We start from the raw sequence: 24878 nt of genomic DNA on the forward strand, positions 1-24878 counted from the left end.
TGTACATTAAATAGAATGAACTCTACTCCTCATTCATCAGATGATTTGGTTTGTTTTCCCACCTTCCCTTCCCACCCCCTTGTAAGCCTATGGTTACTCCTTGCTCTTGCACCCTGGCACATCCACGCTCAGGATCCTCGTCATGCTGCCCGGCCCTCCCAGGAAGGCAGCTGCAGAACGCTCTGCCCTGTGCCCCACAGCAGCACCCAGGGCTCATCGAGCCAAAAAAGAGAAAAAAATAGGAGGGCACCCATGTGGGAAATGCAGAGAAAATGAAGCCAGATGGGCTGCGAGTCCCCACGCTGCCAACGTGGAAACCCAGCCCTGGTGGAAGCCACAGCAGCGCCTCGAAGGGAGAGAGGGGCTCTGGTGCTGCTGGAGGCTGCAGTGCCCTGCAGAGCCCCCCTCCTCCACCTCCTTCCCAGCAGGTTTCTCCCTGAGCTGCTCTCATCCCAGCCCTGCACACACAGTGCTCTCCTGCATCGCTCTGCTTCTGCAGCCCTGCTCCACCTGCAGGTTTTAAGTCCTAAAAACCCCCACCTGGGTCCAATGGAGCCCTGGGGCACCAGATGTAGCACACAGGACTGGGGCACGAATCCAAGCTTCGCCTCCGCTGCCAAGGGAATGAGGGAAAGCGAGGTGAAATTTGCCTTTAGTGTTTTGGTTCTTTGCTAAACCCACAACAGCTGAGCCAGCACAATGCCAACCTCTCCTGAGGGATGGGGCTGATCTTAAAACACAAACGTGTCCCATTTAAGGGACAAGGCACTGAAAAACAAACAACCTCACCTGCAGCTGCAGGTGCCGAAAGCAGAGCTGTACAGGGACAGAGCTGCTGCCCTCCTCCTCCCCTACGACAGACACTGAGGCTACAGGTCAGCTCCCAGGGGACACTGATGCCACCTGCCTGTGGCATGGCAGGAGCTCTCACTTGACACATTGAAGAGGGGCCAAACTCACCAGGGTCTCGCAGAGTCACCAGCAGCAAAGGGGACAGCATTCCTCCAGGGCTGGATAAACCCTTTACTGCTTCCAACCACAGACAAATGCGTCCTTCCTTGGGTGGATGCTCTAAGCTGGACCTGGACACTTCTCCCCCTATAAACCCACTGACTAAAGACAGTTTAATGTCAGGAGAAAAAAAAAACAAAAAAACAAAGAAAGAAAAGAAATGGGGCTAAAATGCAGTTTCTGCTTTGGTTATTACCCAGCTTTGCTCTGGTGTGAGCAGCTCCAGTGTTGAAGGGAGGCACTGAGCTTCTTTTCCCCTAGAAAAAGGGAGGTGACTCGTTTCTCCTTGGCCGTTGGTTGCTCTCCCTGAAGATGCTCTCCCTGCTCACACACAGCTGCTATTCTAACCAGAGTCGCCGTGCACACACACGTGGTTTGTCACAAATCAGCTCATGTTTGCAAGCAACACCCAGACTGCCAACACAACCTCAGGGGGGCAAAGAAGAGCTGTGACAGCGCACTGAGAACACGGCCAGCCTGCTCACCCACAGCTCTGCAGTGGCACAGGGCTCCCCAGGTGCCTTGCAGGCAGAGGGAGCCATCGTGCCCTTGCTCCCTCCTCCTTGCAGGAAGAATCTGGCACTGAGCAGTGCACACGTGTGCATCTCTCTGGGGAGTTCACTGCAGCATCTTTTCTCTGTCCCAGCTGCTCTGCCTCCGTTAAGAGGAATTCATGGGTTAAGGATGATGGTGAAGTGAGAAATAGTAACAAACGAAATCCAAATGCCTTCCTGGCAGTCCGGTGTGACAGAAACAAGGACTCAAGACAGGCTCCTCAAGTCTGGCTCCGAGCAAGGCCTGGAGCCAGCTGTACTACCTGCTGGTGCTGGGCAAGGGCTGCTCTCCCCCCGGTCCCCAAGAGCACAGCCCAAGAGTTTGTCCTGATCAGTTTTCTCCACAAAGGCCGGAGGGGACTCTGCCACGCTGCCATTTGCAACGCAGTTCTTGCCACTGGGTTTGGCTTGGCTGTCCGAGCTCTCCGCAGCCTCAGTCTGCTCGGCAGGGGAAGGGCTGGGGTTGGAGCTCCCATCCTCCTGCACAGGGACGGGGGCAGGAACTGCCTCTGTGGCAGGGGAACCATCCGCAGCAGCGACCACAGAGGCTGAAGTGACCTCGATGGTGATGGAGCCCACGGCAGCGTCCGGGTGGTCGCTGCTCACCCTGATGCGTGCGACCAAACCGGAGGCGGCGGCAGCATCCTGAGGGTTCCCAGCAGCCACGGCTTCGTGCACCACGTTTGGCTCCAGGAGAGAAGAGCTCAGGTCAGAAAGAAATGAAGCCTCTGTAACGATGGCAGCTGTCTCAGCAACCCAGTTGAGGTCGCTCCCGACAGAAGAGGCTGCGGCCGCGGTGACGACGCTGGAGGCCTCGCTGGGGGCCAGAGCTGCTGGGCTGCTGCTCTCTCCGGAGGGGCCAGCAGGCAGGTGGGGCTGGTGACCCCCCACCTCCGCCCCAGCTGGGGTAGTGTTGTTGTTGAGGTTGTCTTGGAGAGTTGTTTGAGTGCCCTGACCCACCTGCTGGTTCTGCAGCAGCATCTCCTGGATTCTGATCTGCCGGAGAATGGCTGGCAGCTCGTAGTGGTGGAAGAAGTAAATCATTGAATGCTGGAGATGGTAAAAGGAAAGGAATCACTCAGCAGGTTTGGGCTGCAAGCCTAGACACACCTCGCAAAACTATTCTGTCATCCCTATGTAAAGGCAGGGACCAGAAACTGGACGATCTTTTTAAGACCTGATCTGAAATTGTGCAAAGATTTATCCCTTCTGTATTGAACTCCTGCTGTCAGAGAGCAACTCCAAGAGCTCTGAAGGCAGGTGATGGAGTAGGGGTGAGAATGAGGCTAAAGGCTTTTCCCTCCAGCCCCGCGTTTGCACCTCACAGCACAGAGAGGGAGCAGCTCAGCACAGATCCGATCCATTCCTCAGCCTCTACATGGGAGATTCTCAGTGGGATTTATTCCAGATGAGACAGGAATCCTCCCCTAACACTCCTAAAGCTCACTTGACATCAGCCTATTGTCAGTCACTGATGTGAGGAGTGACCAAGTCCTGCAGTGCGACAGCTTCCTCTCGTCACCCCATTTCCAAACCTGACACTCAAACGCAGTTTGACACAGAGTTTGATGAAGCCCAAACCACAGCTTCACGCCCCTTTTTGACACTGCAGAGCCCTCTGAGGGCTACAGAACAACCAGGGCTGAACTCACAGACGGCACCTGCCCCCATATGTGGCTGCAGTAACCTGAGCAGGATCAGCAGCATCTCACCTGGATGAACAGCCACGAGGTGACCAGGGCCAGGCTGCTGTACTGCCCGTTGAACCGATAGTGGTAGGCATAGAAGGCAAAGTGGTACAGATAAAAGAACCTGCACAAAGAAAGCAGCAAATATCAGTGGACAGGGCAGACCTGAGCTCCTTTCTAGTCACAACTCTGTTCTGAGCTGGTGAATCTTGCACGGGGAGGTCTGTGCAAATGTGTAATTAGCACGGCTTCGCTGTGAGCAGGTCTTCAGCTGAGCAAAAGAAAGGGGAGGGGTGATTCCTGACAGTCATACTTGAGCCCCAAAGTGGGAATAAGTGCACTATGGGCCACAGAACAGCTCTCAGAGAGATATACAGAAGCTCTGAAGAGTGAAAGTCCTCCCTCCAGTTGGAGAGCTCAAGAAGGCTCCCACCAGGGACTGGGAGCTGCAGGGAGGTGAGGTCTCTTACCTGAGCCAATGCCTCTTACTGGTATTGGTGTGGCAACAGATGGCATCATATTGGTCAGCCAGCCACACAATGAGGATGATGTAAAATGCAGTCGTGGTGTCGTTGAAGAACTCTGACATGATGGCCTCCATGCCTACAGGACAGAGAGGGGCCTGACATCAGCACCCTGCAGGGCAGACAACAGCTGCAGGGCAGCAAAAGTCTGCATGACTGCATGGCAGAAAGAACCAGAGCAGGAAAAAGAAGATCCCTGTTTAAAACAACAGCTGAGGTCAAGCAAGTCTCACTGCTGACTGAAGTCACCACACAGAGGATCAGCTGGCCCTGGACAGCAGAGATCTCAGTGGTCTTGATTGTTTCTTTAAAACCCAAATTATGCTAATGGAACGTGGTTACACAAAGTGTGAATCTAACATGAACTGAAGAGAGGAATGGGCAAAGCTTCAGTTTATGTGATTTCCAAATAAGCTGCTTTTCCAGGGGACTCAGAACGGCCATGCAGCTCACTGTGCCATCAAACCCCAGAGCCTCGTGAAGGGCAGACGCAGCATCTGCTGTGACCAGGTCACAAAAAGGGAATTATACCTCCTACAGAGGGGACCTGCAGCACAAATGCAAGAAATGAGCATGTCCTTACCTACTAGAGCCAGAATGACAGTGAGCAGGGGAGCTGCAGGGAATGCAATCGTCATGTTCATTTCCAGCATCTGTAACAGGTCAACTGCAAGAAGGAAAAGTGTCACAGGAAGAGAACACGAGGCCAAGGAACCCTGCATCACACCACATTCAGAGCACCTCAACAGCCCAAATCACACAGAAGATACTTACCAATGAAGACAAAGATCTGATGGTGCGAGTAGCGTAAGAGCATCGAAACAGACAGAGTCTGAAACAGAACAGAACCACTGTCAGGTTCCTGTTGGGATCACATCACAGCAGGGGCTCAGGCAGGCAAGCTGGGACTCGTGATGTTGCTGTGCACAACCCTGTGTTTGTGAGCTTGAGCTACACAGGCCAATTTCTCAAGGAGTAATTAGGACTTCACAAAGAGCAATTAATCTTCGTATTACTGCTGTAAAATAGACAGCAAGTGATTTGTTTGCAAAGAGACTGATTTTGAATAGTTGAGCAGAGGCCAAACCAAACAGCAGCAGAGCTGGAACTGAGGTTTCTTCCTATTCTGCACCTGTGCTCCTCCCAGGAGCTCAAACTGTGCGACCTGCTGTAGGGAACCTGCTTTGGCAGGGGGGGTTGGACACGATGATCTCTGGAGGTCCCTTCCAACCCCTACAACTCTGTGATTCTGTGAAACTGCCTGCCTGACAAAAGTCACCCTGCATTGCTTTGATTTCTTCTCTCGCTGGTCATAAAATGCTCTTTGCTTTTAGGACTCTAAATACCCACATCAGGGTGGGGAAAATAAGACCAGAACTCCATCAGCTTAGCTTTAAAAGCAGCTACGAGCTCAGGCCTTGTAACAGCAAACCTTGCTGGGCTCAGAGTGCAGGGAATGCCCAGCTCCTCCCAACTTACAAATATGACCATGATGACAAAGGCTGCCAGGTAGGAAGTTCTAGCCATCCACATGCTGACAAAGCGATAGTGCTCCCCAGACACCACGTTGCGAAGGAAACCTGGGAACAGAGGAAGAAAAAAAGCACACAGTGCCCATGGAAATCGACTCACAGAACGAGAACAAACTGCTGGTCGTGTCTGAGATCCATGCCAGCATCCCTCACAGCTTATTGCCATGCAGTGCAATAAGGCCATAGGAAATCACGTCTGCGGATGTCTCTTCTCTGCTGTTTCGTTTTGTCCTCAGCAATAACATCCCTACGTAACACAACGAGCTGCTCCCTGCGTTAGAGGTTAACCAAAGTCAGCAGATGACATCCATGCACCTGTGGAAAAGCAGCACCCCCTCTGCTAAAGTGATTTCTGCAACTCTTACCTTTGTTCTCTTCGTTTTCAGCTAAGGCTTTGACACTCGACATCAGGATGTCATCATAACCCAGGAACTCATCCAGCAACAGACGACTGAACCTGTCCCCAAAGCACTGATCCCTGGTAGGATCTAGAGAGAAGAGCAGAGCAGTTACACCTCATCCTTTTTAAATGTGAGCACAGTCTTCTCATCATTTAGAGCAGCCTTGCAATTGCACTCAAACCTCTGGCAGCGTAACTGAACTGGGCAGGACAGGGAAGCAAAATGTCACACCCTGACAAATATAGCCAGGCTGCTAACATGCTGATGCCAATCAGGCTGCAAGAATTCCATCTGTGCTGTCATACTCTCCACTGCCAGACACATACAGGGAATTTCTCTCCTGGGTTTGGACTGCAGCCCCAGTAACAAAGGGCTCTCTCTCTAGCAACAGCCCTCAGGACAAGCCTGTGTGCAGCTCAGAGGGGCTGGCAGGGATGTTTCTGCAGCCAACTGGGCTCTGCCTGGTGCTGGTGAGGCCCACAGCCCCCCTCCCCAACACCTCCATGCAGCTCTCACGAAGCACAAACATGTGTTCTACTGTACACTGATCAGCCTGTAAAAAATAGCCCAAAAAACCACGAAGCCCAGCAACAATCTGTCAGTTACTAAGATATTCATGCAGGAACTTTTCCAGGTGAACCGAAAAGCCCAGGTCAGTAAACAGACATTTATCATTGGCTCTTTCTTCAATGAGAAAGCAATGCTAGACGTGACACGAAGGCTCAGGCACCACAACAGGCTCCAGCATTTCAAAACCCTCCTCTTGAAAAGGCTGCGACCAGCTGAAGCAACAACGCTCCACAAAGCTCTCCTGCACGGAAAGCGAGCGCCATCAACTGTTAGAAACAGTTCCCACAAGACTGAAGAGGAGCTGGGATGAGCGTGAAGCTTGGAAGGGAGCTGCCAGCATGCAGGTATCTCTGCAGACACATCCCCAGCTCCCTCGCTCACCCAAAGTCACCACCATCACAGGGATGCTGAGGCGCTGCCGCGTGCTCTGGGACAGGCGCAGGAAGCCGTACTCCAAGGAATACTCCACAATGTACTCCTCCTGTGGCCACACTGCAAGAGAAGGTGGGAAGGGAGGCTCAACAGAAGGCTGTGCAGGCAGTCAGCAAGAAGAAACAGGCCCTCTCGTGTTTGTTTTGCTTTCAGTTTGCACTACGAAACCTTTTTAAGCTCCAATGAAAAGGAAGCGTTGAAGCATCGACGCATGAATCACTCCATTTGTAGCACAGATCATTTTACCATGGCAATGCACTCTGTCTAAACATTCAACCTGGTGTACTTACAGGACAGAAGAGCTGGAAAAAAAGAGCTAACAAGATGGGATTTTCTATCTACATGAAGAAGGGGCATGGTTCTCTCTCCTGTCACACTGCTGGATCGTTTCCAGTTTGGTATTCAGCACACACAGCACTGGACAACGTGGCTCTTACAGAACGTAGGCAACCTGTTAATTAAGGTATTGCACCAAAACTATTTAAACATCACCCAGTCTGAAGAGCCTTAATGATCTCAAATGTAGGACTAATGAGTTCTGGATCAGGATCAAGCAAAACTTTGCAAGACCGAGGGAACAGCGCTGTTGTTTTGTCCAGGCTCACAACCCTCAACATCAGCAGCTCAAGTCGTGCTGAAACAAGAACAGAGCAGGACAATATTTCGAATGAGGCAGACTATCAACACAATCTTGCAATCTACTCCAACTTGCTTGGTGGCTTTCAGGATTAGTTTGCAATTCCAGGCACTGGTGTTGACTCAGGGACCCAAAATATTGTTAATACAGTAAGGAATGTGCACTGCCAATTGGATCCCTGCAGGTTTCCAGAGGACAGCAAATGCAGAACTGCTCAGAAGAGGGAGGTTTACATTCAGCTGACATAGCTGGCACTGATTTGCTGCAGAAACACAATGCCAGACCAGAAGGCTCCAGCAAATCTTATAGCCCAGATGCACCCACCCAACTCCCAGCCTCCCTCCAACAAAAGAAAACACGGTGTAGATCTGGTGTCAGGAGTGACAAGATTCACCACAGGTTAAAGCAACAGGGATGGCCAGGGGACAATTAAGGTCGCTAAGTGCAGGCCCAGGGAAGCCAGGAGAAGTGCAGGGAAGATGCAGGGAAAGGAGAGAGCACAGATAGGGATTTAAGTTGTCTTTACCTGCTCTGGTTAGCATCTCAAACTCGGACACAGTCTCCCGCAGAGGCTGCATACCTTTAGTGGCTGCTTCACTAAATGAGAACTCTTGGCTTTCGTTGTGGGCCAGCACCTCACTGCTGCTCATCCGGGACGGCTTGAGGAACACCTTGGGCTCTATATCCAGCTCAAACTGTTGGGGAACAGCAGCACAAGAGGTCAGGTTAGCAGCCAGGTCAGCTCCAGGCTCCCATGCTGTCTGTGCCCCAAGTCACCAACAGGAAGACAAGCGAGGTCATTTGCTCAGGCTTTAACTTCTACCTTCAAACGTCAGAGGCTAGCCAGAAAATGCAGGAAAAAACTGAGGGAACACAGATTCTGAGTGACTGAGGGCACACAGGGAGACCACAGCACGTGCATCAAGCTGTTTCATCCCAAACCCATGCTCACAGGGAACACATCTTTACCTTGATAGAGCTGTTTTCAAACATATCCACAGTCATTTCCTCTTCTTCCTCCTCCTCTTCCTCAGCCGTGGCCTCAACGACCATCCCTGGACACTTCTCAGCGCCACAGAACTGAAGGAAGATGGGGGCCCGGCTGGAGTTGCGCTGGATTTCCACCCTCAGGATGCCATCACGCGGCCATTTGTCCCTCACGTGCTCCAAACAGTTTATGGGCGAGCGGGAGAAGGCGATGTGAATGTATGCCAGGATGAAGAGCACAAAGAGAGCCTACACACAGCAGGAGAGAAAGCAGAGGCTGTTCAGCCCGACCTGCTGACAGGCTGCTCAGTTTCAGCCACCTCTCCCTCACGCACAGACGCTGCAGGTGGACGAGAGCCTTTAAGCTTTCTAACCCTCTGTATTGGCACCAAACGACACAACAGCCCCAAATCAACTCCTCTCCCAGCTCCACAGCTTATATAATACCCCCTTTGTACTTCGTCCTTCTGATACCTCGCTGACCTGCTGAAACCTCATCTTTCTGAGGGAAATGCTAAGAGGCCTAAAGCTTTGCTTGGGAATGGAAGCTCCCAAGGTGCCTTTGACCAAAACTTCTCCATTACTGCGCCGTGCTGGGGCTGAGTGCAGCTGGCTGCCACCCAGGAGGCACAGTGCCACGTTAACACACACTGCCTAGGGTCAAAGAAGTGCTGACTCTCACGAAACCACGTGCAAAGGGCCCACTGCTTGCCTCTGTGCACAGCACTGAGCTCCAGCAGCGTTCAGCGCAGGTACAGAGCACTGCTGCTGAATTCCTACTGAATTCTCCCTCGTTTCAAAGCACCAAAGCGTTTCCAGGAAGAAACTGCCAAGCCACAGATTGGTTTTTGTCAACCCAGCCACCAGGAAAGGCTACCCAAGCTTAATCAGAAAGGTCTTAAAGCACTGGGATCGGTTTGATTTCTGCTCAGCCAGGCAGACGTTAACCACAGGAGGGAAATAAACTGAAATCAGAACAAAAGGCTGCAGAGGACTACCTGCAATTACTTGGGTTTGTGCCAGATCCAGCACGACAGAGCCACGCTCTGGGCTGTGGGGTATCAGCATTACAGCACCAATAACACAAACACACCCAAGGCAGCAGCAAGAACCAACGCCAGGAGTTGGGTTGCAAAGGTGTATTGTTATCAGAACAACATGGCTCGCTTTAAAAGCATGCATTTGGCCCAAAGCTCAGACAATAGCCAGCCTACCAATGGGACCTCCGTTAAAAAGACCTTTCAGCACGTCATTCCTGACCGAAAGATGCTTTCAACCCAAGGAACAACTACAAGTCACAGCAAAACAAAGTGAATTAATAAAACCCATTTCCTACAACGAAGTTACCCAACCGTCCAAAGTTCAAGCTCCAAAGAACACCTATCTGTAAGCAGCAGGGCTGCATTTCACGCATTCGCTTTCAAAATTAAGCATTAAGATGCTCCTTCTTGATTAAATCTGTCCTTGCCACGCATTGTGCCTGACCTATTTGTTATGAATAAACAGGCTGGTAACATCACATCTGCAGAGGAGCCGCAGAGGGGAAAATGCTGGGGAAGGTAACCCCAAAACAGATCCCTGATGCAGGGAGAATGGTGATGAAAGCAGCCAGGAGCAGCACCAGGATGCCAAGCACAGCATGCAGGCCACAGCCTCAGACCTGGCCTCACACCATTATCCTCACACAGGGGGGCTGAAAGCACAGCTGCCTGCTAACCCTAAGGGCAGAAGCAAGGATCTCTTCTGGGAATACTTGAATTTTCTCAGCCTGCTTCGATTAAAAGCAGGTGGCAGCAGGAACTTCTCCTGGCTGGGCTGCATGACAAAACCTGAACGTTTACTGGGCAGGGAGAAAAAGGTGCCCATGTAGTACAATACAGTGTAACCTAGATGGGGCTGGATTTTAGAACCCTGGATTCCCAGGGTTTAGAACCCAGGGCACAAAGCACTCTGTTGTTACCTAGCTGGCTCTCTTTTGCCCCCTTCTATTATTTCCAGAGGAGGGGGGGGGACACAATGAGGTCTGGAAGCCACAGAGCAGCACTTCACCTCACACAGACAGCACCAGGCTGATGTATGGTCCCCACAGGGGACGCTGTAAATTCCATACCCTGCAGAATTCAGCTTTGCCACTCCGCAGACCTCAGATTACATCAGCAAAAACGCAGACAGGTTTCACCTGTCCGCGGAGAGGACGCCCTGCGCACAGCTGAGGTCGTCGATTACAGCGAAGAAAAACGGCGATAAAACAGAGCTTTGCACCGATTGCACCCAGCGGGGACGGCGCTCCATCAGCACGGCAGCGTTCGGGTACCTCGCGTGTGTGATGTACACAAAGACAGACTGCTGGGAGCCCCCCCCTCCCACCGGGCCTCACCTTGAGCAGCACGAAGAACTCGAAGACCCGCCTGAAGGAAGGAGGGAAGAGCCGCGCGTAGGTCACAGCCATCTTGAAGAAAAGCGCGTGGAAGAGGCGGTCGCGAACATTGATCAGAGGGTTCTGATTGAGGGCAGCGTTCCTCCCGGCCCGGTTAGTGCCCCCCGCGGCCCCGGTGTGGTTGGCCGGGGGGTGCTGGCCTTGGGGCTGCGCTTCGGACATCGCGGGGCCTTGGGGAGGCGCTCAGTACCCCGCGCTGCTTGGCCCCGGCCCGGCCTCCCCCCGCAGCCACAGCCGGGCACGGAGCACTGCAGGCCCGGGCGGGGCTCTCAGCGGCCCTCGGAGCGGCCCCGCGGCGGCGCTGCTCGGATGGGACGCGGCTCCCGAGGCGGCTCCGAGGCCATGAGGCGGCCCGGAGGCGGCGGTGCCTCCTCTCCTTCCTCCTCTCAGGGCCCCGGCCGCCCCTCAGCGCCCCGCCGCCATCTTCCGGCACACACAGCGCCGACGCAACGCAGCGCCGCGAGGAATTGTGGGACGGCGGAAGAAGGGCGCCTGCCCCGCCCCTATATGTAAAGTAGAAACCTTCCCGCCGTGCACCGCGCGCTGTGGGCCCTTATTTGAGGCAAAAAATCCCCGAAAAAGCCAAATTTTCTGCGAAAAAGAAAGACCTCAGAGGTGTGACTAAGGTTTTTTTTGAAGGGGTAATATGAGAAGAAGAAATATGCAAATAGTAAAAGACTAGTTCACCGTTACTTAGAAAGTACAAAGAAAAAGAGGTTTAAATACTGCCTGAGGGAGACGGGGAGTCGTGCTCGCTTCGGCAGCACATATACTAAAATTGGAACGATACAGAGAAGATTAGCATGGCCCCTGCGCAAGGATGACACGCAAATTCGTGAAGCGTTCCATATTTTTTTTCTTCCCGCACACCGACAGCCCACGGTCCCGCTCCGGACCTGTTTTTTCCTCCTCCCCCGCCCCGTTTTGCTACAGCCACAAAGCACGGCGCTCCGCCCGCAGCACTGCAGCACTTTATTATTCCATTCGCTAAGTGACAGCAGCGCGAGCAGCACAGCCCGGCGCCCAGCTCCGGGGGCAGGGGAGCGGGCCAGCCTTCCCCTGCAGCTCAGAGCCGGGGAATCGTAACCCCAGACCAGCAGGCGTGGTGCAGCCGGGCTCCAGGCCAACAGCAGACCGGGATCAGTGGTTGTGCCCCAGCCTGGAGCAGGGCTGGGGCGAGGGGTGGTGGTCCAGGAGCCGTGCAGCCACACTCAGACCACGCTCTCCTGATAGCTGTCGTCCTTTAGAAAAGGCATCGGCCGCCTCCCGGGCACTGGGGTCATATCCTGCCCTGAGGTTGCATCCTGCGCTGATCCCACGTCCTGCCCCGGGTCCCCGTCGCTCTGCTCCCTGGCAAAGTGCACGAAGACCTGCAGGGATGGGGAGTGAGCAGAGGAGCACCAGCAGGAAGGAACCCCGTCCTCATACACCGTGCCCCCCCACCGCCATCACCTGGTCAAGAGTGGTCTGGGACACGGAGTAGTCCTGGATGGAGCCCTGCCCGCAGTGCGCTGCCAGCACGCCGAACACGTGTGCCAAGGAGCAGGCGTGGGAAGGCAGGCGGTACTGCAGCGTGCTGCCGTGCTGCTCCTGCAGCGCGATGCCGGGAAAGCTGCACTGCATCAGGTGCTGCACAGTGCCCAGCTCAGGGCCGGGCCCCGCCGCCCGCACCACCACTGTGTACCCATCCCCAAACCTGCACCAACGAAGGGACGGCAATGAAGGCAGTGCTCGTCCCCAGCGCAGCCCCCCCCCCCCCCCCCCCCCCATGGGGCCACCCCCACCCATTACCGGTTCTTGAGGTGCTGCACGCTGCCCAGGCAGCGGAATCGGCCGTTGACCATGATGGCCATCCTGGTGCACAGCGCCTCGCACTCCTCCATGCTGCCGGTGGGGGGAGGTGTGAGGCACACAGCAGGGACCACCCTTGGTGTCCCCATTGCTGGGAACCCACCTGTGGGATGTGAGCAGCACGGAACGGCCCTCCCTGACCAGGCTGAGGATGCAGTCCCACAAGAAGCGTCGGGCACCTGGATCCATCCCCGTCGTGGGTTCATCCTGCAGCCACAATGTCAGCTCCTCATTGGGTCCTGCCCTATGGCTGCCGTCCCCCCCACTGCCCCACTGACCAGGAAGATGATGGGGGGGCTTCCAAGCAGGGCGATGGCCGTGGACAGCTTGCGCTTGTTGCCCCCACTATAAGTGCCTGCCAGGCGGTCTGCATGTGGTCCCAAGCCCAGCTTGGCAATGCCCCACTGAGCCACCTGTGAGAGTGCGTGTGTGGGGGTGAGGATGGGGCTGGAGAGGCTGGGGGGAGGCTAGGATGTGGGCTGTACCCTGGGGGTCTCCTCCTCCGGCACCCCACGCAAACGGCTGTAGAACTGCAGATGCTCCCGCCCCGTCAGCAGCTCCGTGATGGCATCAAACTGTGGGCAGTACCCCATGTTCTGATGAACAGCCTGCAGGTCGGTGAGCACGCTGCAGGATGGGACATGGTGAGTACGCTGCGGGACAAGGGACAAGCTGCAGGAACCGGGGACAAGCTGCGGGGACAAGGGTGAGGCTGAGCATGCAGCAGAGTTAGGAACGAGCGAACTGCAGGGATGAGGATGAGGATGAAGCCAGCATGCAGGCTGTAGGGATGAAGGTAATTGTGAGCACATGGTGAGGAGAGATGACGGTGCATATGCTCCCACCTGTGTCCCTTCAGCCAGGCCTCCCCCAGTGTCACTTCTGTGTCTCCCGTCAGCATCTTGAAGGTGGATGTCTTCCCAGCACCATTCACCCCCAGCAGCCCGAAGCACTGTGGAGCAGTGGGCTTAGCAGCAGCCCTTACCCCCCCCGTCCTATCCCCCCAGTGCACAGCCCCCAGCACTCACCTCACCAGGTGGGACAGCCAGGCACAGCCGGTCCACTGCTGGAGCGCGCCGGTACCGATACACCTTACAGGGATTGGGATCACCGTGAGGCACAGCACCTCCTGTCCAGGGGACACAGCACCCATCAGTGGGATGGGGGACACGGGACTGGGCACGGGGCAGCCACACACCTTGGTCAGGTCCTTCAGCAGCAGGATGGCGCTGCGCCGTGCGGTGCTGCCCACCCGCATCCGCTCCCGGGCTACATCCTCATCCTCATCCCCCAGTGAGGGCAGCTGCAGAGCACGGGGCCTGGGGGAGTAGCAGTGGGGAACCTCCAGGATCCCCTATAGTCCCCGTTGCCTCCATCATCACCCCCATTGTGCCCCGCCAGCCCTCACCGGAGCCGCAGGAAGAAGCGGTACTGCAGCAGTAAGGTGAAGAGGAAGAAGATGATGCCCTCGATGGCCATGGCAAACATGTTCTTTCCTACTAGGTCCCAGGACAGCGGGGACACGAAGCGCTTGTCTCCTTTAAAAGGAGGGGAAAGGAGTTGCAGGATGGGGGCACCAGGAGAAGGGGATTTGGGCAGGGGAGCAGCCCTGCACCTCTGCACTCACCAAACCTCTCGAAGGCATCGGCCATCGCCTGGTTCTTCACCATGTCAATGAGGCCTCGGCCCAGGCAGAAGTGGGGGAAGATGAGGAAGACTTTCTTCAGGATGCGGTTGATGTTGTTGAGCTTCTATGGGGTAGTGAGGGAAGGATGGGAAAGCCGGCAGAGCCAGGCAGCTCCATTGAGGGGTGGGTTCCAGCTCTCACCTGGTCCACAAAGAGCTCCAGCACGAAGGTGGCCACGCTGCCATTGATGCCAATGAAGAGGTTGACACATGTCAGGGCCACGTAGGCAGTGCTGGGGATGCTGAAGAGGAAGGAGGCCGGGTACATCAGGGGGGTGATGGACCACCTGGAGGGCAGAGGAAGGGGCTGAGGATGGTGCACTTGGGTGCCACCACCACCCTCATCCCATCCCAGCCTCCGCCGGCCCTTCACCCGTAGAGCAGCAGCAGCAGCACCAGGGCAGGCAGGTTGGCTGAGGACACATAGGACTTCTGCTGGAAGCAGAGGAAGATGAGGACAACCAGCAGCGCGGGGACCAGGTAGTTGCACTATGGGCATAAGAATCCAGGCAGGGGGTGACAAATGGGTCCCGGCCCTCAGGAGCCACAGCCGTGTCCCATCCTGACCCCGTCCCCATCCCGCACCATGTCCCAAGCAAAGTTGCCCAGCCAATAGGTGACGGGCTTCATCCCGCTGATGAACTGCAGATGCTTGGCCTTGCTGACCCGCTCCTCAATGAGGAAGAGCACAAAGCTGGCTGGGACGAAGGACATGGCGAAGATCACGCAGATGGAGACCAGCACGTCCACCGACGTGGCCATCCTGCAGCAGAAGGGGAGTCAGAGGGCAACGGGGAGCCCACAGGAGCCCAAACCCGGCACTCACAGTGCAGCCTCTGAGAGCTGCTCCTTGGTGAGGTTCAGAGGGTGGTTGATGGCCGTGATGCCATAGAGTGCAGGGTCAGAGCCTGCGGGGAGCTGTGCCCTCAGCAGCCCGTTGCTGGCCACGTTGAGGAAGGCGACCATGGCGTGCCAGCCCTTGTTGTTGAACCACACCTGCAGCCCGAGGTGCTCGCTGAACTCTGTTCCACTTCCCTCTGCCAGCCCGTGGCACTGCTCCCCACAGCAAAGAGGGGACGCAGCCAGTGCCACGTGTCGCCAGGCCTCCAGCTCTGAGCTCACCTTGATGTTCCTGCGTGCATCCAAACCCTCGAAGAAATGGCTCAGGTTGCCCAGGAGCCGATCCATGGGGCTGCCCTGGGGTAGGACAGGGGGTGAGGTGCAGCTCGTGCAGCAGCCCTCCCCGTGCCCGCTCAGGAGGGAACAAACCCTGGCCGTACCTGGGTGACATTGAAGAGTTCTCTCAACTGCTGCACTGCGCTGCCCACCTCCTCTGCTGATGGAAGGAGCTGCGAGCTACCGGCACCCAGGGAGAAGCCACCATACCTGGATGTGCAGGAGAGCTGGGTGCTTCCAACCCTCCCATGGCACTGCATGGCCACCCTGCCCGAGCTGCCCCTGCACCCACCTCTGCTCGTTCACCCACTTCTTGGTTTTGAGCCTGGAAGAAACGGGGCAGAGGGGGAACCAGCAGTGAGGAGACATCACAGCAGTGTGCGACAGCTCAGTCGTGAGATGGACCGCGTTCTGCCTGCTCTGTCTTCCCCACTGCCCTCCCCGTGGTCTCCTCACAGTATCCCGATGGTTTCTCCATGCACAGGACAGGTTCTGGGAGCACTCACCCCTGACGAATGAGCTGGGGGTAGGTTTTCACCAGGTAGTCAGAGATGTTCCTGCCCGTCAGGTTCAGCAGGATGTCCCCTGTGCCCCTTTGCACCTGGTGAAGACAGACATCTGTCTGATGATCTGATCTGATGGACGCACAGCCCCACCAGCTGCCTGGATCTCAGTGGCAGCCGCGGTTACCTGGGGTGGTGGGAGCCCTCCGGCGGCCGTGGGGCACTCGGGCAGCATCCTGCGCGCCCCCGGCCCGCTGCACTGGCAGGAGGGGGACGGCTCAGCTCGTGTCCAGTTCCCACGCCGCAGAGCTTCCAGCAAGGCCGGGGGAACCGGGGGCTGCCTGAAGCCTTCGGGGTGGGACGCAGGTGGGCACGGCCCCGTTCTGCTCAGCAAGCACAGAGGGAGGGGAGACCCCCCGTCAGAACGCGGCACCGAAGCGGAGCGGAGCCCCCCAGCTCCACGCTCACCCCTCCGCCTCGTCCTTCATGCACGCGGTACCGAAGCCCGGTTCGGCCAGGAGCGCGGCCAGCAGCCGGGACGTGTCCGCGTCCCCCGGAGCGTCATTGCTGCAAAAAGGCACAGGCGTGGGACGGCGGTTCCGGGTTGGGCAGAGCACTCGGGAACCGGACGCGCACCTGAAGAAGGTGAACTGATGCCCGTACATCCCGGGCTCCAGGCGCAGCGCTGGGTATCTCCCGAAGGGCGGCACGATGAGGCTGAAGAGCAGCGCAACGCAGACGAAGACAGCGGGCAGGACGATCTGCGGGGCAGCGGATCAAGGCTCGCCCTGAAGCTTCTGCCCCATCCCGGGGTCCCCCCCCCTTCCCACGGCCGTACCTGTGCGAAGAAGCCCCGCGTGCTGCGCCGGGCGTGGAGCAGCCGCTTGGTGAAGAGAGCGCGGAGCTGCTGCCGGGTGAGCGCCCAGCCCCGCACGCACCGGCTGCCCTCGGCCGCTCCACGCAGCAGGTCCGTCTCTTGCGGCTCCTCCGCTGCAAAGCACAGACGGGTCCTAAGCCGGCCCCCGGCAGAGAGGAGCAGGGGCTCGGCCCCAGTTCGGGGGCACGGTTTGCTGCAGGGACGGCCCCGCGCCTGGGTGCTGCATGCGGGGACACGAGGGACCCCCCAACCCCCAGTTCCTACCTCTGCGGGCTCCTTGGGCTCAGTGTAAAGAGAGGAAAGCAGGGTTATAGCCACGGCGGCTATCGTAGCCCAACCCCCCCCAATCCATGCAGCTACTCTCTGCCTCCAGCAGAAGGGGCCAGGACACATCCCCAGTGCATTCACATCCCCAGACCCACTCCCATCGCATCCTCCCGCTATCCCCAAAGCCCGGAGGACACCACGAGGTCGAACAGGCACAGTGCAGCATCCATCCACCCAGCCCTGCCCGCACGGACGGACGCGTGCCGAGGTCCATGCCCAGTTCTGGAGGTTTGCTACCGGCTCCCCGGCCCCAGCTGCCCCCCTTTACCCGGCTCCTCGGCAGCTGCTCCCTTGACCCCTTCTTTATCAGGGCTCGCTCCTCTCCCCAGCAGGGGTGTTCTGTTGCTGTTGCCTGATAAAACGGGATGGGAGTGGGACCACAGCCCCCGGCACCTTCTCACCCTGCACGTCGGGATCCCGAAACTCCGTTCCAACCGGGACCGACGCTTTTACCTGTCCTGCCACCATCCACCCCGCTGTCCTCGGCCACTTTCAGAAAGATCTGACAGGGAGAGGAGCTGCCATCACGCACAGCGCAGACGCCCGCTGTCCCAGCGGTCCGATCCTCTGGGCACATCTCCGGGCACCCCGACTCTGCAGTTACCTCCTCCAGCCTCGTGTCCGAGATGCCGTAGCCGGAGACGCCCAGCTCACCCAAACGCGCATCCAGTTCCCGGAAGAGCTCCCCAAAAGCTCCGTCCCTGGCCCCGCTGTAGGGCAGCACGAAAAGCACCTCGCGCCCGATGTCCTCCACCAGCCTGGAGCCGGGGACGTGCTGCTGCAGCAGTGCCGACAGCTGCGGCACATCTGGGGATGGGGAAGGCGGTGCTCAGAGCGTGCGGGGCCGGGACGCGGTGCGGGGCTGTGCGGGGACGCTACCCGCTGCGCTGCCCTCGCTGTCCCGCTCTCCGCCCTCGGAGGTGCCGCCGTCCTGCGGGAAAGGGCAGCAAAGGATGGGTGGGTGCTGCAGAGGGATCCAAGCCGGGGCTCTGGGCACGGAGAGTCGGAGAGGACGGGACCAAGGGGAGGCACCTTTTTGGTAGGGCCGGAGCCGCCGGCGCCCAGCTCGGTGCTCTCCCGCTTGACCAGGGTGAGGTAGTAACCCGTGCCCAGCCTGGCCTTGAGGAAGAGCGGAGACCCGCAGCAGCGGAGCCGGCCCTGCGAGATGATGGCGATGCGGTCCCCCAGCAGCTCCGCTTCGTCCATGTAGTGCGTGGAGAGGATGATGGTGCGCCCTGGGGGCACAGAGCCACCGTCCCACTCCGGTCTCCCCTCCCTGGATCCCATCTCACCCCGCTTCTGTAGGCTCGCAGACAGAGGGAATGGGATCCCCCTCACCCTTGCGGTACTTGAGCAGCAGCTCCCAGATGCTGCGGCGTGAGTAGGGGTCAACCCCGGCTGTGGGCTCATCCAGGACCACCACCTTAGAGCCGCCCACAAAGGCGATGGCCACAGAGAGCTTCCGCTGCATGCCGCCTGCGGGGGAGCGGGCGTTGGGGACGGCATTGGGATGGAAATTGAGTGATGGTGGGGATGGCAATAGGGATGGCACAGCCCACACACCCGACAGGTTCCTGGTCTGCTCCTGGCGCTTGTGGGGCAGCCCCGTGTCCTGGAGCAGCTGCTCCATCTCCGCTTGCACCTGCTCCTCCGCCAGCCCTTTCAGCCTCCCGTAGAACCAGATGTGCTCCTCCACTGTCAGGCTGTAGGGTGGGGGGGTCAGCAGGGGTCCCGCCTGCTGCTCCTCCCCCCCCCCCCCAGCCCTGCCCTGCCTACATATCAAAGAGCACGTTGTGCTGCGGACACATCCCCATGGACTTCCGGATGCTGTCGATATCGGAGCGGATATCCCAGCCTAGGATGTAGGCAGTGCCGGAGGTAGGGGGCAGCAGCCCGGTCAGGATAGACCTGGGGAGGAGGGGGTGGCGAAATGGAAGTGGCAGAGCGCACGGGAAACTCTGAGCCCACCCTCATGGGGAGCTGGGTGGGGATGGGGCAGTGCCAGTGCTGGGGCTCAGCTCCCACTCCTAGGTTCCAGCTCACATGGTGGTGGTCTTGCCGGCCCCGTTGTGGCCCAGGAAGGAGGTGATCTGCCCCTCGTAGAAATCCAGGCTCAGCCCATCGACGGCCACATGGCTGCTGCTACGGTAAACCTTCACCAGGTTGCGGATGGAGACTCCTGGCTGCAGCTGGGGAGGCGGCTCCTCCACCAGCACTGGGAGCCACCGGTGAGTCACAGCCAGGCAGGACCCTCGCAACGGGGCAGGACCCACCCCGTGGCCTCCCATGGCCGTGGGCAGGGGCTCACCTTGGGGTGCAGTGAGAGGACCGCTGGGGTAGGGGGGGTATCCGGCTGAGGGCGGCTCTCCAAACCAGTAGCTCCTCAGGAAGGGGAAATTCCAGGGCTTGGGGACCCCGTACTGACCTGTGGGCAGAGACACAGGAGCTGAGCAGGGTCGAGCAAAGGGCCGCAAGGGGCAGAGGCTCTGCACTCACCTGGGAGGACGCCCTCGATGTACCAGGCTGCCAGCCCATAGAGGACAGCATCCAGCAGCAGCAGCCCCATGGCCATGGCGAAGCTGTAGGGGTCTCCCGGCACAGGGCTGGTGCCCAGGTTGTGCCACTGCATGCCCACCCCCTGCTCCTCATACAGCGAGAAGTACTCACAACCAAAGCCAAAGGCCACTGGGGACAGCAGGCTCTGCAGCACCAAGAAGAGTGGCACAGGTGGAGAACACGGCCATGCGGGTGCAGGGGTGCTGAGCACCCAAACCCCACACCCAGCGAATCCAAGGGATATTGGGGTGCAGGGAATGAGGAGCTGCTCACCACGAGGACGCGGAGAGGGAAGGTGACGTGGTCACGCCATGCCACGCACAGCACGTAGGGCAGGTAGAGAGAGAAGTAAAGGATGCCACCGCACGCCGAGGCCAGGTTGGCACGGGGGAAGAAGGTGCTGATGAGGAAGCACTGACAGATGGTGGCCACCGAGAAGGTGCCGAGGAAGAGGAAGATGACGGCCGGGTTGCTGTAGGGCAGGATGTCTCCCAGCTGCAAAATGTGGCAGGTTGGAGTTGCAGAACCCTCCCCACACCATGCCGGCTGCCACCCCCCAACCTGCCTTGAGGATGAGGACGAGGAGAGCTGAGCTGAGGAGGAAGGGGATGAAGCTGCTGAGGAACCAGCTGAGCCAGAGCATCCCGCTGCTCAGCCCCATGCTCCGCATGGTCTCCTTGAGACGCGCCTCCTTCTCATGCACCACCCCCTTGATGATCATGGCCACCGAGTAGATCCACGCCAGCGTCATGAAGAGCGGCAGCGAGCGGTTCAGCACCCTCAGGAACCTGAGGAGGGCATCAGTCTGACCCCCCCCTGCACGTCCCACCACCAACAGGGACACAGCCCTGCAGCAGCACTCGGCCCGTGCCCCAGAGCAGGGGTTTGCTGGGGGTCCTGCAGCACTCACACATCATCCACGTAGCAGGGATAGGGCATCTGCTGCAGGTAGACCCCCACCCGTGGGACAGACCCTGTCTGCACCCGCACCACCGCCTGCTCCACCAGGTCCTGCACGTAGACAAAGCCACCCCACACGTAGCGCAGGTCGCTGAATGGGTCAGCTGCAGGGCCCGGGTCCCAAAACCTGGGGTAGAGCAGCACGCTGAGAGGGGAGAAGGACGGACAACACCCCACCCCAGGCTTCGGATGCTCAGAGGGGCTGCGTCCCCCAACCTGTCCTTGATTTTGTTGGTCCTCGTGACATCGTCGATGTCCATGCGGATCTTGTAGCGCACGTGGGGGGGCAGCGCCGTGGCCGTGGCATTCAGGGGGGGCTGGAAGACCACAGCAGCCCAGAACTGCCTCTCCTCCAGCAGCTCCATGGCACGGGCCACCAGCTGCTCCTCGCTGCCCACCGCCTCGATCTTGTCCAGGCGGACGCATCCCAGGAGCTGTGACAGAGCACCCAGCGCCCGCTCCGCTTCATCCAGTGCCTGCTGCCAGCTGGGCCCTGCTGACCCGGCCAGCAACTGTGCCAACACCGACTGGGAGGTGCCATTGAGGAGCCCATCCAGGAGCGGTGCCGTGCCCGGTGCAAGCAGCAGCTCCTGCCGAGCATCAGTGCAATAAAACCACCTGGCTCTGGAGGTGGCCCCATGCAGCCCCCACTCTGGGCACGCACCCGCAGCGCCCGCAGCTCCTGGCTGCCATTGAGAATGGCACGGATGTGGGCTCCCAGCTCCAGAGCAGCACCAGCTGTGTCCCGCAGCGCTGCCAGCTCCTGGAAGGTGCGGTTCACCTGCGAGGGGAGGGGACCAGGGGGGGGAAGCAGGGTGCAGCCTCCCCTCCACCCCCAGCACTGTGCATACTCACCTCGGCCATGATGCGGTCGGTGGCAGGACTGGGCGGTGTGTACAGGATCTTGCCCACAAACAGGGGTTTGATGCCGCGCCAGAAGAGCTGCGAAAGTGGGGCAGCCTCCAGGCTGCGGAGCAGCTCCTGGCAGAAGGAACCTGGCAGAGGGAAGAGCCGAAGCCTTGCGTTGCCCCCATCCCCCAGAGGGGAACCTGAGGATCCCTGATTCCCCATCCCCTCTCACTGGTGTCGTTGTCGGGGGTTGCCGTGCTGCGCCTGGAGCCGTTGCGGTGCATGAAGGCACTGACATCGCTGTCCTCGTACCAGTTGAGGGAAGGCACCTGCAGCCCCCCACCCTCAGGGTGCCCACAGGCGATGCGTGATACGGCCTCAAAGGCGCCCACAGCAGAGGAACCAGGGGCTGTCAGCGCTGTGACCTCACGCTGCAGCTCAGCCACGGTGCCCATGGAGGAGAGCTGCGGAGAGAGGGGCTGCAGGGAGGGCCTGGGTTGGGGCAGGGATGCAGGGATGATGTGGGGATGCGGTACCTCCTGTAGCAGGGACTCAGTGCTCTGCAGGAAGGGGCCCAGGGCTGCCACAGCATCGTCCATCTCCAAGCTCATCCACTCCTGTGGGGGTCACGGGGAGGGCTCACAGCCACCCCAAACACCCCCAGCAGTTGGGAGGATCCAGCTGTGGCAGGAGTTTGGCTGCTCCGGGCACCATGGGCACTCACATCACGTGGGCTGAGCCCCTCCACCAATGCCTGGTGCAGCAGCGAGGCGTTGGTGCGGAGGAGGCGTGTGAGGGCATCGCCCTGCAGCAGCCGGGATGAGATCAGCGCCGTTCGGCCCCGCAGTGCAGGCAGGAGCTGGGCGAGGTGGTGCAGGAGCTGCCAACCATCAGCACGGTGCAGGGCCTGGCGGACATCGGCCAGCAGGCGGGACAGGCTGCAGGCATGGGGGGGGGGGGGATGTGAGGGGAGCAGAGCCCGGCTTGGCATCCCCCATTGCCCACCCCGCTCACATGGAGCCTCCAAAGTTGCCCACTGTGCCAGGGGCCTCTCCGGGGGTGGGCTGCTGGAAGCAGGGGTTGTGCACGTTGCAGAGGATGCCCTGCAGCCAAGGCAGCGTCCCGGCTGACGGCAGCGCCTTGTTGGGGAAATGGCCTGAGGGGGAGAGAAATAGGTCTGGGGGCTGCACCGCTTCCATGGAGAACCCCAGACCCCCACCCTGCACAACACCGGGAGCAGAGCATGGCGACACTCACACTGGTGCTGCTGGAAGGGTGGGTGGGAGCGCCGCACGGCCACCAGCACCAGGAAGAGGAAAAGCGGCCACAGCAGCTCGATGGCCAACTGCACCTGAGGGGACACCGCAGCTGGAGGGGACCATCGGCACTGCGGGGTCACCACGGGGACCCCCTACCCGAGCTGCAGGCGTTGCTCACCCGCTGCCGCCGGCGGTAGGCGAGGTTCTTCCAGAGCAGCAGCTGTAGCTGCGTCCCTACAGCCATGGCTGCGCCGCGTGTAGCGCCGACGTTGTGCGCTGCGTGGCTCCGGCTGCGGGGTGAGAAGCATCCCATACTCCTGAGTCACTGCCTCCATCCCCCTGCCAGGCTGCCCGCGGCTCAGCAGGGCTGGGTTGGGCACCGGCACAACCCCGCGGTGCCGGGAGGAGTCGGCTCCGGAACCCGGCCAACAAAGCGCCTTTCCCAACCCGAGCCTCCAAATCCTATTCTTTCGCAAAGCAAAACCAGCAAAACAGGCACGAGCTCTAGAGAGCTCCTTTGGATCCAGGAGATGCGTTCACCCTCACGGGGCTGCAGGTGCCCAGGGGTGTAGGATGGGTCAGGGCGCTGCCCGTGCCTCAGTTTCCCAAATGCGGGCGCTCAGCTCCCAGCCCGTATGCGGGGCACAAGGATGAAACGCGTGCCTGCCCGGCTCCTGCCCGTGCCCGGGTGCGGAGGGCCCCCCCCCGGTTTCCCTGTTGTTACCTCCGATGCCAGTCCTGTCCGGAGCAGGGAAGCGCCTGGATGCAGCCAGAGCGGAGCGGGGGACGGGCCTTTGCAGCCGGGGCCGCCCCCCCCCCCCGGTGCCCGGAGCCGCGCACTCACCTGTCCGCCCGGTCCTACAGAGCCCGAGGAGGGGCGGGCGGCACCGGACGGGATTATGAGATCTCGGGCGGCAAATCCCGCTGATCTCCGCCGGGGGGAGGGTTGGGGGGGTAGGGCTTCGCCCCCTTCCTGCTATAGGGAAGGGGAAGCGGCGGGGGGGGGGGAAGGGAGGAACAGGGGGAGCGGGGACAACGGGGCGGCCGGGGGGAAACTGAGGCACGGAGCGCCGGGGGGGCACTGGGGAGCGGCACGGGGCAGCGCACGGCCTCAGCTCCAGCCGGAGCGTCCCATGTCGGCCCAGGGGGGCAGGCAGCCGCCTGGGGGGAGGATGCGCATAGCAGAGGGGAGATGGAAGCGCTAAAAATGATAAGGGGGGGATCTTCGGTAGGGAGATGGGAGATGAGGAACCCCCCACCGAAGCACGTTACCGATGCCGGTTCCCACGTCACGTTATCACGGCGGGCCCCGCCCCGGCCGTCTTACAAACAGCTGCGTCATGGAGCGGGGGTCTTAAAGGGGCCCCGCCGCTTCCCGGGGGTCCCGAAGCCGCCCCCTCGCCACAGCGCATCGGCTGCAGCTACGGGTACCGCTCCGCTGCTGAGTAATTCGGGGGGTGGGGGGGGGGGGGGCGCGGCTACGGGAAGGGATGGGGCTGAACTGCCGCCCTCCCCACGCAGTGCTTCACCCCAAAGCTTCGCCCCAAAGCGTCTCACCCGGCCCTGGTCCAGAGGACACGCGGGGCTCGGGTCCCAGGGCCCCCCCCAGCCCTGGAGCAATGCCCAGAAGAGTGCAGCAGAGAGCGCTTCCTGCTCAAGTTGTTTGTTTTTTTTCTTAAAGAGAAGGTCGATTCCTTTTGTTTTTCTTTTCTTTTTTTTTCCTTTTTTCTTTTTCTTTCTTTCTTTTTTTTTTTTTTTTAAAAAAAAAAGCTTTCAATATAAGAACATCTGTATTAAAAACCCCCACGTGGTTGGAAGAAGCCCCCGGCCCGAGGCTGCCCCTGCCTCACACAGCATCACCCTGCAGTGCAGGGGCACCCGGCTGAGATGGAATCTGAAACTTTGGTCCCAAGAGTTCTCCAAAAAACAGCACATCCAGCTTTGCTTTTAGGGAATCATAGGAGAGAGCATGGAATGCCCACAGCCCCAGACCCTTCCAGCACAGGACAAGGAGTGCGCAAAGCTGCAGGGCTGCATCTTGGCCAGTCCCTTCCCAGAAAA

General features: G+C 59.1%; 2 protein-coding genes across 2 annotated transcripts; both read right to left on the reverse strand.

The window, feature by feature from the left end:
• Positions 1 to 1772: 1772 nt before the first annotated feature.
• On the reverse strand, positions 1773 to 10935 carry TMEM259 (transmembrane protein 259; the record flags this gene model as incomplete). Its single annotated transcript, XM_079546672.1, has 11 exons — positions 1773 to 2615; positions 3278 to 3377; positions 3724 to 3856; positions 4361 to 4444; positions 4552 to 4609; positions 5257 to 5357; positions 5675 to 5797; positions 6662 to 6772; positions 7876 to 8044; positions 8319 to 8585; positions 10714 to 10935. The coding sequence occupies 11 exons, from the start codon at positions 10933 to 10935 to the stop codon at positions 1773 to 1775; spliced, it is 2211 nt and encodes a 736-aa protein (XP_079402798.1).
• A 1049-nt stretch (positions 10936 to 11984) lies between these two features.
• Positions 11985 to 23923, reverse strand: ABCA7 (ATP binding cassette subfamily A member 7; the record flags this gene model as incomplete). Its single annotated transcript, XM_079546659.1, has 48 exons — positions 23542 to 23923; positions 22996 to 23107; positions 22816 to 22909; positions 22573 to 22714; positions 22283 to 22496; positions 22095 to 22175; positions 21791 to 22022; positions 21565 to 21704; positions 21374 to 21490; positions 20926 to 21299; positions 20660 to 20836; positions 20315 to 20537; positions 20023 to 20244; positions 19690 to 19894; positions 19502 to 19618; positions 19237 to 19408; positions 18970 to 19101; positions 18757 to 18896; positions 18532 to 18669; positions 18226 to 18428; positions 18073 to 18124; positions 17798 to 18000; positions 17647 to 17695; positions 17462 to 17545; positions 17131 to 17148; positions 16828 to 16979; positions 16626 to 16750; positions 16458 to 16556; positions 16177 to 16372; positions 15993 to 16087; positions 15779 to 15811; positions 15591 to 15696; positions 15433 to 15507; positions 15137 to 15306; positions 14896 to 15073; positions 14684 to 14799; positions 14453 to 14597; positions 14252 to 14375; positions 14033 to 14162; positions 13823 to 13943; positions 13653 to 13715; positions 13470 to 13576; positions 13110 to 13251; positions 12903 to 13037; positions 12728 to 12831; positions 12565 to 12657; positions 12226 to 12469; positions 11985 to 12143 (listed from the first exon to the last, which is right to left on the reverse strand). The coding sequence occupies exons 2-48, from the start codon at positions 23059 to 23061 to the stop codon at positions 11985 to 11987; spliced, it is 6507 nt and encodes a 2168-aa protein (XP_079402785.1). The 5' UTR covers positions 23062 to 23107; positions 23542 to 23923.
• Positions 23924 to 24878: the final 955 nt, after the last annotated feature.

Source organism: Tetrao urogallus, assembly GCF_951394365.1.
Source record: "Tetrao urogallus genome assembly, chromosome: 25".
In the NCBI taxonomy this organism is placed as follows: domain Eukaryota; kingdom Metazoa; phylum Chordata; class Aves; order Galliformes; family Phasianidae; genus Tetrao; species Tetrao urogallus.